Source organism: Hippocampus zosterae, chromosome 6 (genome assembly GCF_025434085.1).
Source record: "Hippocampus zosterae strain Florida chromosome 6, ASM2543408v3, whole genome shotgun sequence".
Classification (NCBI taxonomy): Eukaryota; Metazoa; Chordata; class Actinopteri; order Syngnathiformes; family Syngnathidae; genus Hippocampus; species Hippocampus zosterae.
The window spans coordinates 17,023,593-17,039,154 of NC_067456.1; the positions used below are offsets into that span (position 1 = coordinate 17,023,593).

General features: G+C 42.7%; 1 protein-coding gene across 3 annotated transcripts in view; it reads left to right on the forward strand.

Moving 5' to 3' along the window:
• Window positions 1-15,562, forward strand: part of LOC127602543 (probable E3 ubiquitin-protein ligase HECTD4) — a 42,231-nt gene that overhangs the window by 17,189 nt on the left and 9,480 nt on the right. For 2 of the 3 annotated variants that reach the window (XM_052068733.1, XM_052068735.1), the window contains 48 exons: window positions 48-190; window positions 292-362; window positions 438-543; window positions 1,102-1,222; window positions 1,313-1,441; window positions 1,709-1,833; window positions 2,103-2,256; window positions 2,331-2,431; window positions 2,552-2,750; window positions 2,878-2,997; window positions 3,082-3,186; window positions 3,653-3,816; window positions 3,991-4,236; window positions 4,388-4,580; window positions 4,761-4,865; window positions 4,937-5,025; window positions 5,102-5,274; window positions 5,385-5,520; window positions 5,606-5,750; window positions 6,379-6,545; window positions 6,638-6,784; window positions 6,880-7,064; window positions 7,210-7,363; window positions 7,450-7,730; window positions 7,846-8,032; window positions 8,157-8,238; window positions 8,308-8,510; window positions 8,631-8,766; window positions 9,869-10,051; window positions 10,141-10,305; window positions 10,397-10,566; window positions 10,730-10,845; window positions 10,924-11,027; window positions 11,290-11,451; window positions 11,553-11,701; window positions 11,812-11,891; window positions 12,057-12,220; window positions 12,303-12,540; window positions 12,679-12,815; window positions 12,893-13,019; window positions 13,115-13,252; window positions 13,380-13,516; window positions 13,601-13,761; window positions 13,836-14,017; window positions 14,103-14,308; window positions 14,386-14,516; window positions 14,614-14,819; window positions 14,903-15,082. In XM_052068733.1, coding sequence (XP_051924693.1) covers window positions 48-190; window positions 292-362; window positions 438-543; window positions 1,102-1,222; window positions 1,313-1,441; window positions 1,709-1,833; window positions 2,103-2,256; window positions 2,331-2,431; window positions 2,552-2,750; window positions 2,878-2,997; window positions 3,082-3,186; window positions 3,653-3,816; window positions 3,991-4,236; window positions 4,388-4,580; window positions 4,761-4,865; window positions 4,937-5,025; window positions 5,102-5,274; window positions 5,385-5,520; window positions 5,606-5,750; window positions 6,379-6,545; window positions 6,638-6,784; window positions 6,880-7,064; window positions 7,210-7,363; window positions 7,450-7,730; window positions 7,846-8,032; window positions 8,157-8,238; window positions 8,308-8,510; window positions 8,631-8,766; window positions 9,869-10,051; window positions 10,141-10,305; window positions 10,397-10,566; window positions 10,730-10,845; window positions 10,924-11,027; window positions 11,290-11,451; window positions 11,553-11,701; window positions 11,812-11,891; window positions 12,057-12,220; window positions 12,303-12,540; window positions 12,679-12,815; window positions 12,893-13,019; window positions 13,115-13,252; window positions 13,380-13,516; window positions 13,601-13,761; window positions 13,836-14,017; window positions 14,103-14,308; window positions 14,386-14,516; window positions 14,614-14,819; window positions 14,903-15,082 — 7,303 coding nt within the window. The remainder of the gene's footprint in view (window positions 1-47; window positions 191-291; window positions 363-437; window positions 544-1,101; window positions 1,223-1,312; window positions 1,442-1,708; window positions 1,834-2,102; window positions 2,257-2,330; window positions 2,432-2,551; window positions 2,751-2,877; window positions 2,998-3,081; window positions 3,187-3,652; window positions 3,817-3,990; window positions 4,237-4,387; window positions 4,581-4,760; window positions 4,866-4,936; window positions 5,026-5,101; window positions 5,275-5,384; window positions 5,521-5,605; window positions 5,751-6,378; window positions 6,546-6,637; window positions 6,785-6,879; window positions 7,065-7,209; window positions 7,364-7,449; window positions 7,731-7,845; window positions 8,033-8,156; window positions 8,239-8,307; window positions 8,511-8,630; window positions 8,767-9,868; window positions 10,052-10,140; window positions 10,306-10,396; window positions 10,567-10,729; window positions 10,846-10,923; window positions 11,028-11,289; window positions 11,452-11,552; window positions 11,702-11,811; window positions 11,892-12,056; window positions 12,221-12,302; window positions 12,541-12,678; window positions 12,816-12,892; window positions 13,020-13,114; window positions 13,253-13,379; window positions 13,517-13,600; window positions 13,762-13,835; window positions 14,018-14,102; window positions 14,309-14,385; window positions 14,517-14,613; window positions 14,820-14,902; window positions 15,083-15,562) is intronic. The other variant, XM_052068734.1, reaches the window with a different exon arrangement.

Genomic DNA, 15,562 nt, shown 5'->3' on the forward strand with positions numbered 1-15,562 from the left:
CTAATTTGTTTTAAAGTTATCGATTCTACATGCTTTGTTTTCTCCAGGTTGTGTTTAGGTTCTTCAACCCTCAGTCAGAGAAGAACAGAGAAAGCGTGCGTAGGGCAGGCCTGCTCTTATGGCAGCTACTCATGGCTCCAATGGATCAAATAGGGGCTGAGATTCAGAGAGACGTGTGCTTGGCCATCAGGTAAATGTGATTGTGTTTTAAATATTATATACTCCTTTGGCCTCTATTGGAAAAAAAACGCCTTTAAAAAACATTTATTTACTGTTTCTCTTTTTCTACAGCTCAGGCCTAAATACTTTGTATCAGGGGGAGACTGAACTCAACAAATTGTTGAAACTTGTTCTGAGTGAAGGTGCTGAAATAAGATTATTTCAATAAGCCGAAATTCCAGTATCCTTTATAAATACAAATTTTCTTTGATTCTCAGGCGAACGGAATAGTGGGCTGTCTCAGCTTCGGGATGTCATCCTCACCAACATGGCTGATCTACTGCAGAAAAATAGGTTTGGAAGTGAAGAAGATGACCACTATAGGTGAGTGCATCCATCTTGTACCAGCTTATAGAGATGGGCGATATGGGCTTTAAAAAACAACAACAAAAAACCCTCCAATGATAACGTGACAATATTCTTCTAATAGTGCAGTATCCCAGTGTGTTGGCTTTTCATTGAGTGACAAGTCATAAAACTTAAATTATGTGACTTCACATACAGAACACGTGAAAAGCACTGGTGGTGTATTGTCATGTAGTTTGATTACCCAGCTAAGTACGCCAACTGCCTGCCACGGCAGTCCAAAATATTTGTGTGTTGTGTCAGGAAGGGAATCTGTGCTAAACAAATCATGCATCTAAACATGTTTTGCTTGGGACAAGCCCAAGACACAACAAACAAAATGCAGAACATGTCCTATTAGTGGAATTGTGTTTATAAGGTTTATATATTGTGTAATGCATACCTGCTGCAACCAATTTTCCGCACACCTTCCACAGTACTCCTTAATCTCTGGACAATATCTAATCATAGATAATCGTAGATTGAAAATAGCAAGTGCATAATGCTCAAGAATCTAACAAAATCTCTTTTCTGCAGGCTGAGTGATGACCTACTGCAATGTATTCTCAAGACTGTAGTTCGGGAATCCTGCCTTCTTATAACCAAATGCCAGACAGTCGCTCGCGATGACTTTCAAAAGCTGCTCTCGACAGTGCCGGTATGATTATTGCAATCTGTCCAAGTAATGCAAGCTTTGCTACTGCACTCTGTTTTGATACAAGTTTGAGATGTCACTCACTTCCTCTAGGTGGTCTCTCCTTGTCTGCGCTACCTCATGGCTGTTCAGAACCACCTCCTCAGTAACACAGTTCTTATCCGTCCAGATGATAGCGATGACAGTGACAGCTCCCTACAAGGGGAAACAATGAAGGTACAGGTAAACATCCCCTTTAAATACCCCTTTCTCTCCTAATGGAATGTTCTTTCTTTGAACTCACTGCAGCTTTATCAGTTGGATGCCGAGTTGTATTTTGAAGTTATGGTTCATAACAAAGATGTTAAATGTTATGATTTCATTCAACTCTGGTTGTATTACTTGTGTGTGTTTGAATGGTATAAAACATTGCCTCCAAACATTGTGGTGCAGCAAAATTTGGGAAACAGAGTTACCGAAGTGTGGGCCTTTTCTCTGTGGTGTCCTCAGGAACTTCAAGGTAGCATCCTCTCCTTAGCAACCAAGATCCTGGTGGGATGTGATGAGGCACTGGAGACGCTGCATCAGGTGACAACTGCTCTCATTAACAGCGAGATCCCTGACAAGGAAACCAGGTGATTTAAATTTGTTGTTGTTTCTTTTTTTTAACTTCAGAATCTATCCTTCATTCCAAGGATTTCATTAAAATGTTGACGTGTGCCTTTAAAATTGGTACCATGTCATCTGAATTCAAACAATGACAATTTTCTTTTTAAAACCAACACAGATGAAAGTGAAAAGGAAACTACGACAATGTTGTAATGTATTATTTTGCTTTTGTTGTCCATAGCACTTGACTCACTGGCGAGTGTTCAAAGTCATCACTTGCTTTTGTTTTCCAAAGGTTGAAAGGTCTGGAGCAGATAACTAAGGCCACGATGCTGGGGCACTTATTGCCTGTGTTGCTGACCTCTCTGATGCACCCCAACCTGCAGACCCTCACGCTAGCTGATGCCCTCATGCCTCAGTTAGTGCAGCTGGTGCTATACACCAGTCAGGTTTGTTCATGTTTGTATTCAATCAAAAAACAATCCTACATATACAGTATGTGTTCTTCTTGTTTTCCTTCCAGACTGCTCTGTTACTAAAGACTCAGGCTCCACTTTTCTCAGAAGAGCCACTTTTGGGGGGTTGTGTAGGGCAGGGGATGAAGACCTCCACTGCTGAGGACAAGTGAGTTCTATGAAAGACCACCACACAAATAGTATTGCTTAGCAAGTAGCTGAGCTTATTTAGTAAGGTGTCAGCTGTTAAGCAAAATATATATTTTAGAAAATCCCTGTCCTTTACTAGAATTCTTGACGAACGCGAGGAGCCCGGATTTCTGACAGGACTAAAGATCCCTGCCCCTTGGGCTGCTGGCAAGACGGTGGAGACAGTGCATCCAGTGCGAGACAACTATAAATTCAAGGAGACTGTGCACATCCCAGGGGCTCGCTGTTTGTACCTTCGCTTTGATTCCCGCTGCTCTTCGCAATATGACTATGACAAGGTATTTATTAAACGAGGCATTCACAAAGCACAGTTGAAATGACTGATTGATTGCATTCAGTCATCATGAGCATGGTTTTCATATTTTGCCTGCTGTTCTGCACTTTGCATTGTGTTTTTTTTCTTAGTTGGTTATTTATGCTGGTCCCAACACTAATAGTCGTAAAGTAACAGAATATGGAGGAAACACTCTGGGATATGGCAGTCGCAGTGTTTTGGGGACAGGATGGCCCAAAGATCTTGTCAAGGTAAAATAAGCTCTGAGCAACATGTACATAGTAAACTATCCACCATCTTAGTCTTGACTGCATACATTTATTGTCTTTGTGTAGGTTGAAGGTGACACTGTGACCTTCTCCTTTGAAATGAGAAGTGGGCGAGAGCACAACACTCCCGACAAAGCCATGTGGGGGTTTTCTTGCACTGTCAGAGCTCAGGTGAAACACTGTAATTTTGGCATTTTTTTTAGACTCATTATATTTAGTAGTCCTGACTCATATTTATATTTATTAAAAATGAACAATAATATTGTGCTCATTATAATCCCACAAGTGAAAATTCAAACTCGCATTCAAATTTACGCTCACATTTTTGTGTTGCACACAACACTGAAACAGACCACACACATGCAGACATACAAGGAGAGATTTTAGAGAGAATGGGGCTCATAAGAAATGCTATATGTCTTGGGCTGGGGCCTGAGGACTGTGCCTTGCTCAGAGGCACCTTGAAAGTGGCCAGGAAGCAGACTAGCATCTCTCACACAGCTTGTTGCTATTTTAACATCTGTCTGCAGTGGGACTTGTATATTGACCCTTCTGCTACAAAGCCCTAATCATTACAGATGAGCTACTACAGCCCCATTATGTGCAATGTTTTTTTTGATGCCGGCATCTTTTTCAGGAGTCATCTGAGGATGTCTCTGGAGGCCTCCCTTTCCTGGCAGACCTGGCACTTGGCCTGTCAGTGCTAGCCTGCTCAATGCTGCGCATTCTATATAATGGGCCAGAGGTGACAAGAGAGGAGGACGCCTGCCACGATTTGCTGTGCTCAAAGCTGCTGCAAAGGTGATGCACAAAATAAAGCCACAACTTTAGAATCTTTATTTTGTATTACATTCTTAAAATGGTTGTTTCCTAAATTTGAACATAAAACAACACATGCTATGCTGTCATCCATATCTATAAAAGAAATATATCAAAATGATAATACAGATTGTTGACTAATTTCTTTTTTCCCAGATGTCAGTGGCAGGTCGAAGCAAATGGTGTACTGTCTCCTGCTCTCACTCCAAGTCCTTCACCTCTGCCACTAACCATAGAGGAGGACCGTGAATTCACCTACCCCGCCGATGTGCTCATTCCGCCTCCAGGCTTTACATCCGGTGTCTACTTTGACTTGCCACGCATACGCCTCCCTCCAGGCATCATGGGAAGGTTGCGAGAGGTGTCTGGAAGAGCCCGCCCACAGTTTCGTCCCAGCATTAAGTAAGAACTGCTTGCCAGCTATACAGTGTTTTGTTTCATAATACATATTTTAATGGTCATTATACCATTTTTACTAGATATTTTAGAGTATATATTGTATTCACGTCAATAAATATGGCCATTTAATTTGCAAACGTTTCAATCCTGAAAGAGAGGTGATCCGACCAGATGTCATGGAGGAGGTTATAGTGTCATGTGTCATAAAGCATCTCAGTTTGGTGGATGGCCTGCAGTCACTTGTCAACTACCAGTACCGTGAAGACCACACAGAAGAGTTTGACCTGGTCTGTAAGATCATGGCAGAGACCTTCAAAAAGATTAATGCGATGGAGCGTCAACTGCAGGTAAGCATTTTTTTTTTAAGAGAGACCGAGAGAGTGACCATCAGATAACATTAGTTTTGCTTTCTGACGTGCAAACATAAACAGTTGGGCACAATTTTCACCTTTTAATATAACTTGAACCTCTGTCAAAATGCCAACATTACCAAAATAATCTTTAATTATCTTCCATATTGGATGCAGAGTGTAGCAGAATTGGAGCAGAAGTGGCAGAATGAGGTAGAGGAGGCCCAGCAAGGAAAGCTGGACAACAACACTCCTTTCTTTCATGACTACCACTTCTATGAGGTATCCTGCCGAAAAATGCGCTTCACACTGTACGATAATTTGATGTTCATGTTTTCCTCTTGTTTCCTCAGGCTAAGATTAAAGAGCTTGAACTACTTTGCTCCCTGAAAGATGTCCACCTTGATTTTAATGACTTGGAAAATGTTGTCCTTGGATTGAGGCCAGTTAAATGCAGTAATGCTTCACCTATGACAGCATAACAGAATCTATAACCACTTCTATATCTGTGCCAACAGAGAGAAGTTCTTTCATGAGGTAAACACCATGAACCTTAAAAGTAGCACCCCACTGGTTAAAACTAAGGCACTTGTGAAGAGTTTGATGAACCGTACAGAGCTACTGCTACATGTTACCATTGCACCACATTGCAGAAGCCTAACCACAACGCCTGTTGGAACACCAGGCACAGGTAGATATCCTCCTTTGATCCTAATTGAATTATGCAAACTGAATTTCTTTGCGTTTAAGTTTTCCAACGTTGGAAAATGTTTGTGTTTTTCTTTTACCTTTTTGTATCAGCTTCTAAGTCTGTATCAGACGGCAAGACTGCCCTCTCCATTGTGAAGCAGCCAGTCTTTCTGCGCAGCATGTCTGCACCCTCAGACTTAGAGATGATTGCTAACCAAGATCTGGAGTTCACACATGCTACTCAAAGGTTTTTTTCTTTTCTATTTTGTTTGATGAATTAACCCTTAAATAAAGAAATAAATGTTGGGGGTTTTTTGTTTGTTATTTTGCAGGAGGCGACATCACCCTACCAGTCATCGCAGTAGCTCATTTACACTGCTGCAGTCTCTGGCAGTTGAAGACAGTAAAGACAAGCCAACATACAGTGTTCTATTGGGTCAGCTCTTTGCATTTATCGGCACTACACCTGATCAATCCGTAAGTCTATTGCTTAAGAGACCATTTCGCATTGCATGCACTGACCTGAGATGGAAAAAGTACCCACACTTAATAGATTTGAGTAAAAGTACAGGTCGCTCTACTGTACTTTACTGTTAAATTACATACAAAAAATAAGTACAGACTCTGAAATGTAAAGAGGTAACAACTGTTTTATCTTACCTGTTAATTTTATACAAACTCGTTTAGGGAAACAGAAACAGAAAAAATGCACCCAAAATAGTTGATCTTTTGTGAATTTACATTTTGCTTTTACTGAGAAACAAAAAGAATCATGGCTTTACTAACATGAACTGACTAACAAGAAATGCAAATTTAGCAAGTAGTTACATCTTACCTGTAACTGTTTTTCTCAACTTGGATACAACCTTGTGGTTTTTAGACTGATACAGAACACAAAATATTTGCCAAGAATGATTCTTGGAGCTGACAATATCAAACACTTGTCTTAAGTAAGGCCATTTATGGTGAATGTCTTGCTTCGGTGGAAATGAGTAAAAAGTCACCAGAAAATGAATACAAATAAATACTGAAGTACAGTCAACATAATTACAGTAATGAAGTAATTGTACTCCCACCACTATGATAAATATCCATTTTTGTGTAGGTATCAAGCAGCAGTTTCCTGTCTGCGGCACAGACACGCTGGCACCGTGGGAGCACACGAAGGCAGGCGCTTGTCCATATGAGAGAGCTGCTCACCGCTGCTGTCAGAGTGGGTGGGGTCACCCACCTCGTTGGGCCTGTTACTACGGTCTTGCAAGGGGGTCCAAGGTAAGTAAAGGATTCAGCAACACAAAACCATTCGTGCATTGTGTCCAACTCTCTTCCACTACTGTCTTTGTAAATATGCTTTATGAATACAGGATTGAGGAGCTGACCTGTGGTGGAATGGTAGAGCAGGTGCAGGAAGCCTTTGGGGAGACGATGACGTCTGTTGTCTCTCTTTGTGCTCGCTACCCCATTGCCTGTGCCAACAGTATCGGCTTACTTTGCACAATACCCTACACAAGGCAAGAAACTTATGATCTCTCCTATTGTCCCCGCATATCCTTTTCACAAAATATTCATCATGCTTATCCCTTATTTGTTGCATTTCTTTCCATAGGAGCGAGGAGCAATGTCTAGTTCGCAGTGGGCTGGTTCAGCTAATGGACAGCTTATGTAGCTTGAGTGGTCAGAGGGAGTGCAGCTCAAATGAGAAGCAGACCAAAAAGCAGAAGGTAGCCACCATGGCCTGGGCAGCTTTTCAGGTGCTTGCTAACCGCTGCATTGAATGGGAGAAAGTGGAAGGTAAGGTAAAATATTATACAGGACTGTGATAATATTGATGTAATGATGACCTTGTCTTGCACTTTTAGAATGATTGTAACATGCGCTTGTGCCCTGGCTATTATTTTTTCAGTGGTAGTATTTTGTTTTTCCACTTTCTTTAAAGGTGGCTCGACAGATGGAGTACATTCTGGGTTGGCTCGGCAGGTGTCCAGTTTGCTGACCAATCATCTGGCCAGAGCTACCGAGTGCTGTGGGAATCAAGCAGCTGGCAATGATGCATTGCAAGATGTGCTCAGTCTTCTCAATGACCTTTCCAGGTAAGTTTTGTCATGTTAGATATGTATGTACTTACTATGTCTGTGAGTGTATTTATACATTAAATGTTTTTTACATTTCATTCCAGGAGCCACATAGGAAAAGCTATCCTGAGCCAACCAGCCTGTGTTTCAAAGCTCTTGTCTTTGCTGCTTGACCAGAGACCTTCCCCAAAGCTGGTGCTCATCATCCTGCAACTTTGTCGAGCTGCCTTGCCTCTCATGAGTGTGGAAGACTGTGGCAACGTGGCCCTCCCATCATGGAGCTTTTCTATTAACACGCTCGAAGCGGAGCAACAAGATGCTAACGACCCAGCCTCACGTATCGCTGCTTTGCTGCTGGCTAAGTTGGCAGACTATGTGGTGCCAGGTTTGTCTCTCTCATCAATGAAAAACAATACTTGTGGGGTATTTTCTCAAAACTGTAAATGCTAAATAACACATCAGATTAATATTTTCTACTAATGTTGACGACTCCTCACCAGGCTGCCAGACCTTGTTGTCTCCCAGCTCTTCTGAGCCGGATACTAGTCTGTCTCGAGCCAGTTCCAAAGGAGCCTTGAAGGCTGAAGATATTGGGGAAGAATGTGAAGCAGTTGATGGTAAACTATCGATCTTCATCCACAAGAGAGAGGACCAATCATCTCATGAGGTTCTTCAACCACTTCTAAGGTAAGATCCATCTTGAAAGTTATCTTAGTAAGCTTAGTGACTGTTTTTGAGTTTCACAATTTTAGCCTACCGGTATTCAAAATTTTCTGAACATGTGTATTCTCTCTCCCTTTCTAAAATGTAGCAGTTCTGAGGGACGCCCCTTTCGGCTTGGCACTGGTGCAAACATGGAAAAGGTTGTCAAAATGGACAGAGAGATGACCAAAGTAAGACCTGCAATACAATTTTTTGGGGGGAGGGGTTTCCTCCAGTTCTAAATTTTACTACTTTTATAGAGTGGACACTGTGAGGTGATCACAGAGGAAGCATCTGCTGCACTGAGGAAGGCCACTAAATGGGCTCAGTCTGGTCTGATAGTGAGTGTTGGTCCGCCTGTCGAGACTCTGACACAGGAGACTGCTGGAGCCATCACAACGGGCGACAAGAAGAAAACTGCCCAAACATCTGCTTGTAAGGACAGGAACACTGAGCTGGCCAGGTACTATGACAAATATATAGAAGCAATAATGTCTTTTGTGTGACCTTGGTGCCTAAAATCTTGGACAAAATGAGTCAGAATTATGTCAAAGCGACTAACTGAACATTGTGTCATCTACAGGTCGGATCCTGTCAGGCCGTTCATCAGTGGGCATGTTGCCAACAGTATGGCTGCTGAGGTTATTGCTCTGTTGCATAGTCTACTCACTGCTCCAGAGTCAAACACAGCACAAATCTGGACGAGCACTGCTGAAAAAGTAAATTTAACTTATGTTTCCAGCTTTCTTTGTGACATTGAGAAACCCTTAAAAGCAGTGGCATCTTAAGGGCCTGATGAACTAAATCGGTGCAACCTTGATTGCTCATGCAAACAGACGTGGAAGCTGATCTATGAAGAAGGACCATCCAAACTGCAATATTGCCCCGCAGTTCATTTTGCACATTATGTGAGGAATAAATGCAAACAGATTAAGGAGTTTATTTTCCCCTCCGCGCTTCTGTGCGTCCCAAAAAAGTGCCTAGCAGCATGCCTTTTTTGACTGAAGCACATGGGAGAATATGACCCTAATTTAGCGCATGCAATATTATGTGATTAGTCAAACCAGAGACTAATTTCGATGGCTGATTTTGCATCTTGAAAAACAGCATCTGAAAGGAAGTTGCGCACAGCACCGCTCTATGTCACCATAGCGAAAAGATTGAGGCAAAATGAGAGACAAGGCAAACAGATCTTTTCTGCTTGTGTAAACATGTTTCAAATGACAGAAACAAATATGATGATGGCACATCATGTATTCAACTATGTAATTTTGTAAGTTCTGATAAATCCAAGGGCTTTACCAGTTACCAATGAGAAAATGCAATTTAACTCTGAATTTCCTTGCCTGGTTCATATCAGTGCACTGTGACAACTGCCTGGTGCTGGCCTCTCCCATTTCAGTTTTTTGAGTGTGTTGTTTTTAATTCACCGTTATGATGGATTGGCACTCTGGATGAGTTAAACGAAGAAAACATGGCTTTTATGCAGTTTGCCTGCTTCACCAAAATTGTTGCAGCGTTAGGTTTCTTTTTTGGAAGCCATATGTTGGTTTCTTTCACTAACACTTCCAATTCCATCACATTTTTCACTTGCGGTGCTCTCCCAAATTTTCCATGTTGAAATCCACCAATGCTACCTGAAGCGCAGAACTCTTTCATTACATTCATTTTGTCACTTGTTGTCAACAGCACACACAATAAGTTGGTAAGCGAGGACGCAATTCAGTGCCCACTCTTTGCAATCTTTGTAAATCAGGCCAGCAATGTTGAATCGTTTTCTTCAGCACACAGTATAAATGTTTCCTCTGTGTTTATCTTTAGGTCCTGTCCAGGGCACTGATGTTCATCCCTCAATTGGGGAAGTATGCAGAGAGTATTTTGGAAAACGGGAGCAGCAGTGGTAGGAAGCTGGCTAAGCTTCAGGCCATTGGCAGGCAGGCGGTTGCTGCACTTTGTGCTCTGGGTGGCTTCAAAGAAACCATTAAAATAGGGTCTGAGGTCCAGGTAAAGGATACAAGTTAGTCTACTATTTATTTTAATCATATCATTGATAAACTCCTTTCAACATCTTAGCATATATCTCATGTCTACAGGTCATAGGTAAAGGAGTGCTTGGCAGTGTGGGTATTGTGATGTCTATCAATGAGCAGGAGGGCATTGCAACTGTCAAATTCCCCTCTTGTGACTACAGGAGAACTTGTAAAGCCTCAGATGTGCTGACAGTACCAATATCACGCCTATGTACACCCAGATCTGAGGTAAGACTTCCTCCCTGTCGCTTAATCACCTTTATCCTTTAATGGAAAACAATATTCTGATTCTCACCTGATCCTTATTCCCAATCCTCAGGCATTACCCTTGTACAAGCTATCGATCACTGAGAAGGTAGTGCAAGCAGTGCAATCCATGCTTCTGCCACAGGAGGGCAGCCTGTCCATTCACACCTGTCTACCAGCGTCTGGAGATGGATCCAGCCCGGTGATGGCTGCAGTTCGCTTGCTTGCTGAAATTAGAACCAGGTCAGTTAAAAATCAGTCCTTCCAAGCGTTTTCCCCCCCTGAGCCCTTTTGTATTTTACTTGAACACTAGTCATGAACACTAGTCTAGTTCAAGTGCATCCAGAGAGCTAAGCACGACGACAAGTACTGTCGAACAACTGTATAATGATATTTCGATTTTCAGGGCATGCCTGGTAATGGCACAGCTCTTGGAGGACAGTTCATTTTGTGAAGAGTTCATTCAGCAGTGTCCTGCAGCTGTGGAGGTGCTCAACCTGGTTGCTCAAGAATGTAGTCCTGGTAAGAAAATGTTATACTGTACACCCTACAACTTAAAGACAATAGGTCTGAATGTTTGTCCTCTCTCGGTGTTTGTAGGAGAGCGTCTTGGTATCGTTGAGGCGCAGTGTGAAAGAGTACGAATGCTGTACAGAGACTGTGCTCGTCCACCTCCGCCACCCCTTCAGACAGACAGACGCCAGGTGGAGTTACCATGTTTATAAATTTGCAAATTACAATCAAATATTATGCATCTTGTTACATACAAAAATAATCAATGGCAACTGTCGTTGACTGTTGAACAATTGCTGAGAATTGGTTTTTTTTTCATGCCTATTGCCTTTCTATTACTACTTTTTTGGAGAGAATATCATAAGTACATTCAGTTCTAAAAACATTTTCATGCAAAGCTTTGAAACAATATGACACTGTTGGCAACCATTTCCATCCATTATGCCTCACCAGCCCAAGGAAATAACCTGGTGTCCCTCCCGAGTGTTCCCTCCAGTCCGGGCCTGCATGTTCTCATCTCGTCTTACCTCCGTCACTTTCTTGGCTGACCCGAGTGCTGGAGGAGGGCTCCCCCGGGGTACCTTCATTTATGCCACCTCTCCTGTGCCAATTCAGGTTGATCGTTTGTTACATCGTTGTTGGGAATTTCTTTTCACCCTCTGACCTTCGACAATTTATTAATGTCTTTTTTATTTATTTATTTTTTACCCTTACAGGCACCTTCTTTTTACTGGGAGATAGAAGTTGTCTCCTATGGAGACTCTGAAGAGGATAGTGGCCCCATTGTGTCCTTTGGTTTTGCCACTGAGGCTGAAAAGAGAGACGGAGCATGGACCAACCCTGTTGGCACGTGTCTGTTTCACAAGTCAGTAGACTTTTATTTATTTTTCAATGATGTTCTATCTTCAGTAAAAGTGCTATTTGATATCCATTTTTGTTGTTCCAACTGTTTGTCCTCCCGTTTGTTTGTGACAGTAATGGAAGGGCAGTGCATTACAATGGCTCGAGTCTATTGCAGTGGAAAAGTGTCAGGCTAGATGTTTCTCTTCTTCCTGGTGAGAGGGATTATGTTTTTTGTTTTGCTTGTATTTTATTACTGCACAAAATTTCTTTGAGCAAAAGTTTCTTCTAGAACATTCACTAGTGCTTCAGTTAAAAGTTATGGTTACTGTTTAACGTTATGTAATTACTGTCGTCCCGCTGCATTTACATTAACACAGGTGATGTGGCTGGAATAGGCTGGGAGCGTTCAGAAGGTACACCTCCACCTCCTGGTCAGGCCCCGAAGGGACGGGTCTATTTCACCTATTGTGGTCAGAGGCTCAGTCCAGTCCTTGAGGAGGTGGCGGGTGGAATGTGGCCCTTGGTTCACATTCAAAAGAAGGTATGCTGATTAAAGTGAAATGTCTTTCAACGGTGCAATTTTCCTGCAGTAATTACAAAGGAAAAAAAACATTGTTTTGTAGAATTCAAAGATTCGGGCCAACTTTGGAAACCGTGCATTTGCATACGCTGAAGGCCAAGCACACAGGAATGCTGCAGACTTGTGCATTGACCTTGCAGAAGAAATAAGTGCAAATTTTGAAGCGCTCCCCTTTGCCATGGCTTCAGACAGTGATAATGATGCAGGCGCAAGTGTTACATCTGACTCAGGCTCCCATGGACCCCCCTGTCGGATTGCAGCAGTGGCGGTCCCTCAGCAACGTACATACAAATGTTTTTTTGTTTTTTTTAATCTAGCCCTTAGATATGCATGTCTCTTTCTTTTCATAGAGATCACTCTCTGACGACTAACTGACAACATTAATATAACTTTTGTCATTTTCTCTCGATCTCTTTCAGAATACAACAGTGACCTGTCCTGCCATTACAAGGTGGAGCTGAGCTATGAGAACCTCGTCACTTCAGGGCCTGATCCACACCCTCCACCTATTGCAGATGATGAGAGTGACGATGAGGATGATGATGATGCCCCCAGGGTAAGTGGGCTCTTCATCATCTAGGGACAGTGTCACAGTTTATCCTTCTTTGTTTCACGATTCCATTCAAAACTCAGGAGGACCACTACGCCTTGCTGGTAAAGGCGTGGGAAACCAAAGTGTTCCCCACCATTAGAAGGAGGTTCCGCAATGAAGCTGAGAGGAAATCTGGTTTGGACCAAATCAAAGGAGCCCTGCAGTTAGGTAAGAAGAATACCTATATCCAGTCAAACATGTGTAGAAATATCTTAAGACAGCTTTGGGAGCGTTGAGCCGATGGTGTGTTTAAATGGCAACAGGCATGGTCGACATTGCAAGACAGACAGTGGAGTTCTTGTATGAGGAGAATGGCGGCATTCCTCGAGACCTATACCTCCCCACCATAGAAGACATCAAGGATGAGGCCAACAAATTCACGATTGATAAAGTTCGCAAAGGTAGCATTACATGTACATTATTACTACTCATACTCGGCATTAAGCTTTCAAGTTCTTTATTACTACCGTACTTCTAATGCTATGTAGTAGTATTTTATTTTACCTCCTATTCTGTATCTTATATTAGGTTTGACTGTGGTCATCCGCTGTACGGACAGCAACAATACCAATAGCACTACAGGGGGGACAGCACTGCCCAAGTTTGCCATCCGGGGCATGTTGAAGACTTTTGGCTTGCATGGAGTAGTGTTGGATGTTGACTCTGTAAGTGCAATACGTTTTATTGCATTGTGCCACTACTGGCTTAAATGTTGCTTGATTTTGTGTTTGGTTCCTCCCCCCCTCTAGCTGAATGAGCTTGTCCAGGTGGAAACCTACCTTCGCAGTGAGGGAGTGCTCGTGAGGTACTGGTACCCTATTGAAATTCTGGAGCGGCCGCCTGCTGGATCTCGACGTACTGCAGCCAGTGGCTTAGTCTCTTTAGACAGCAGCAACATTCAGATTCACAGGTATGTTTTGACCTTACCAACACAGAAATGCATGCTACCATTTTTTTTATTTTTCTTTTTTTCATTTTTCACAGGGAGCTACTTCGGTCTGAGAGCGCACTGGCTCGTTTATATTGCCGAATGGCCCTACTGAACATCTATGCCCCAAAAAATCCCCACACATTCACTCGTCTCTTCCACATACCTGCGATCCGAGACATCACCTTAGAACACCTACAACTTTTGTCTAATCAGCTGCTGGCTCCACCCCTCCCTGGTGAGTGGTAAAATAATGTAGATATAAGCACATCTTTGTCTGTGGGCCCCTCTTCCTACCGCCTTTAACATTCATCTTCCTACAGATGGCACTATTAGTTCTGGTTCGATCCTTCTGGCCCAGTCTGTGCTTCACAAACTTCAAGACCAAAGTTGCTCTCCCACGGACCTATTTTACCAGGGCAATTCTCAACCCATCCGAGAGTGGCTAACTGTGGCCATCACTCGTGCCTTGCATCAAGGAGAAGAAAGCTTACTTGAGCTAACTAAACAGATCTGCTGTTTCCTCCAGGTTTGCTCTGCCCATCAATGATTCAAATAACTTGAGTAAATCCGGGCTAACGTTAAATGAAAAGTTGTTGTTTACAGCATGCACCAGAGCAGTTTACATCTGAGGAGTTCCCTGTAACGGAGTCAAAAGTGAGCATGGATGTCAGTTTTCCAGGGGCCGCATTTGTTATCGTATCTTGCAAAGAGAGCCAACTTGGCTGCCGCAAAGAGTAAGATAACTGCCAATGTATTTTTTTTTCAGCAAATCACTACGAACCTTGTTTATTATCCCCTGCTAATAATGCGAAACGTCCTCCCCCCTATTAGTTCTAGCCTGTACAAGGCTCCCTGGGCACGGGTAATGCTGTATGGTCTGGGTCACAAAGTTCGCCGAAATGGGCAGCTTAATCTGATGGAGGCTGTGTGCTATCCTTTGGATGCCTCACCTGCCAACACAGGCCTTACTCCCCCGCCTACCACCAACCAATACCCCTCTGTAATCATCCCCACTGATAAAGTGCACATCAAGCTAGGTATGTATTCACTAAATTACACCTTTGTATATCATTTGTCCGCATGTTGAATCATTCATTGGATACTATTTTCTTGATTGTAGGTGTGTCGCCTCCTCCTGGTGCTGTAGTGGTTCTACATTCCCTGCCTCTGGAGTTTCCTCTGGCCATGGCATTCGCCGAGCAGTTGTTGACATGGAAGTTGGGAGAGAATAGTGAGCGGTCAGAAGACGAGCTTGACACAGTGCCATCGTCTGTACTGCTGCAAGTGGTAGAACTGCTCGGTAGGTGACATACTTTAAACACTTATGCAGATCCTCACGAACCACCTGTACAAACACTTGTGGTGGTGATCATAGTCACAAATATGATGTGAAAGTATAATCCCCTGAAAACATAAAACAACCTACTTGCAGCAATGATGCAGGCTCTGTAATGATATGCCTTTTTGAGGTTGATATTTGAAGATCTTTACATTCCTGGTATGAGTGTCTCCATTCAGGGGTTTATGCTTTCACATCATCAGAATCATCTTTATTGGCCAAGTACACAAGGAATTTGTCTCCGGTATAACACGCTGCATTAGTATCATCGTAAACAAGGACATGACAAATAGGTATGCAAGGACATTTCGTAATGTAAGTGAGACAATGTGCAAAGTATCAAGCAGAGCTAAAGTGATCAGTAGTAGAATACAATACGATGACAGTTTCTACAGTTGGTGCAGAAAATCATTGACTCTAAAATCATTGAACTATTTTCGA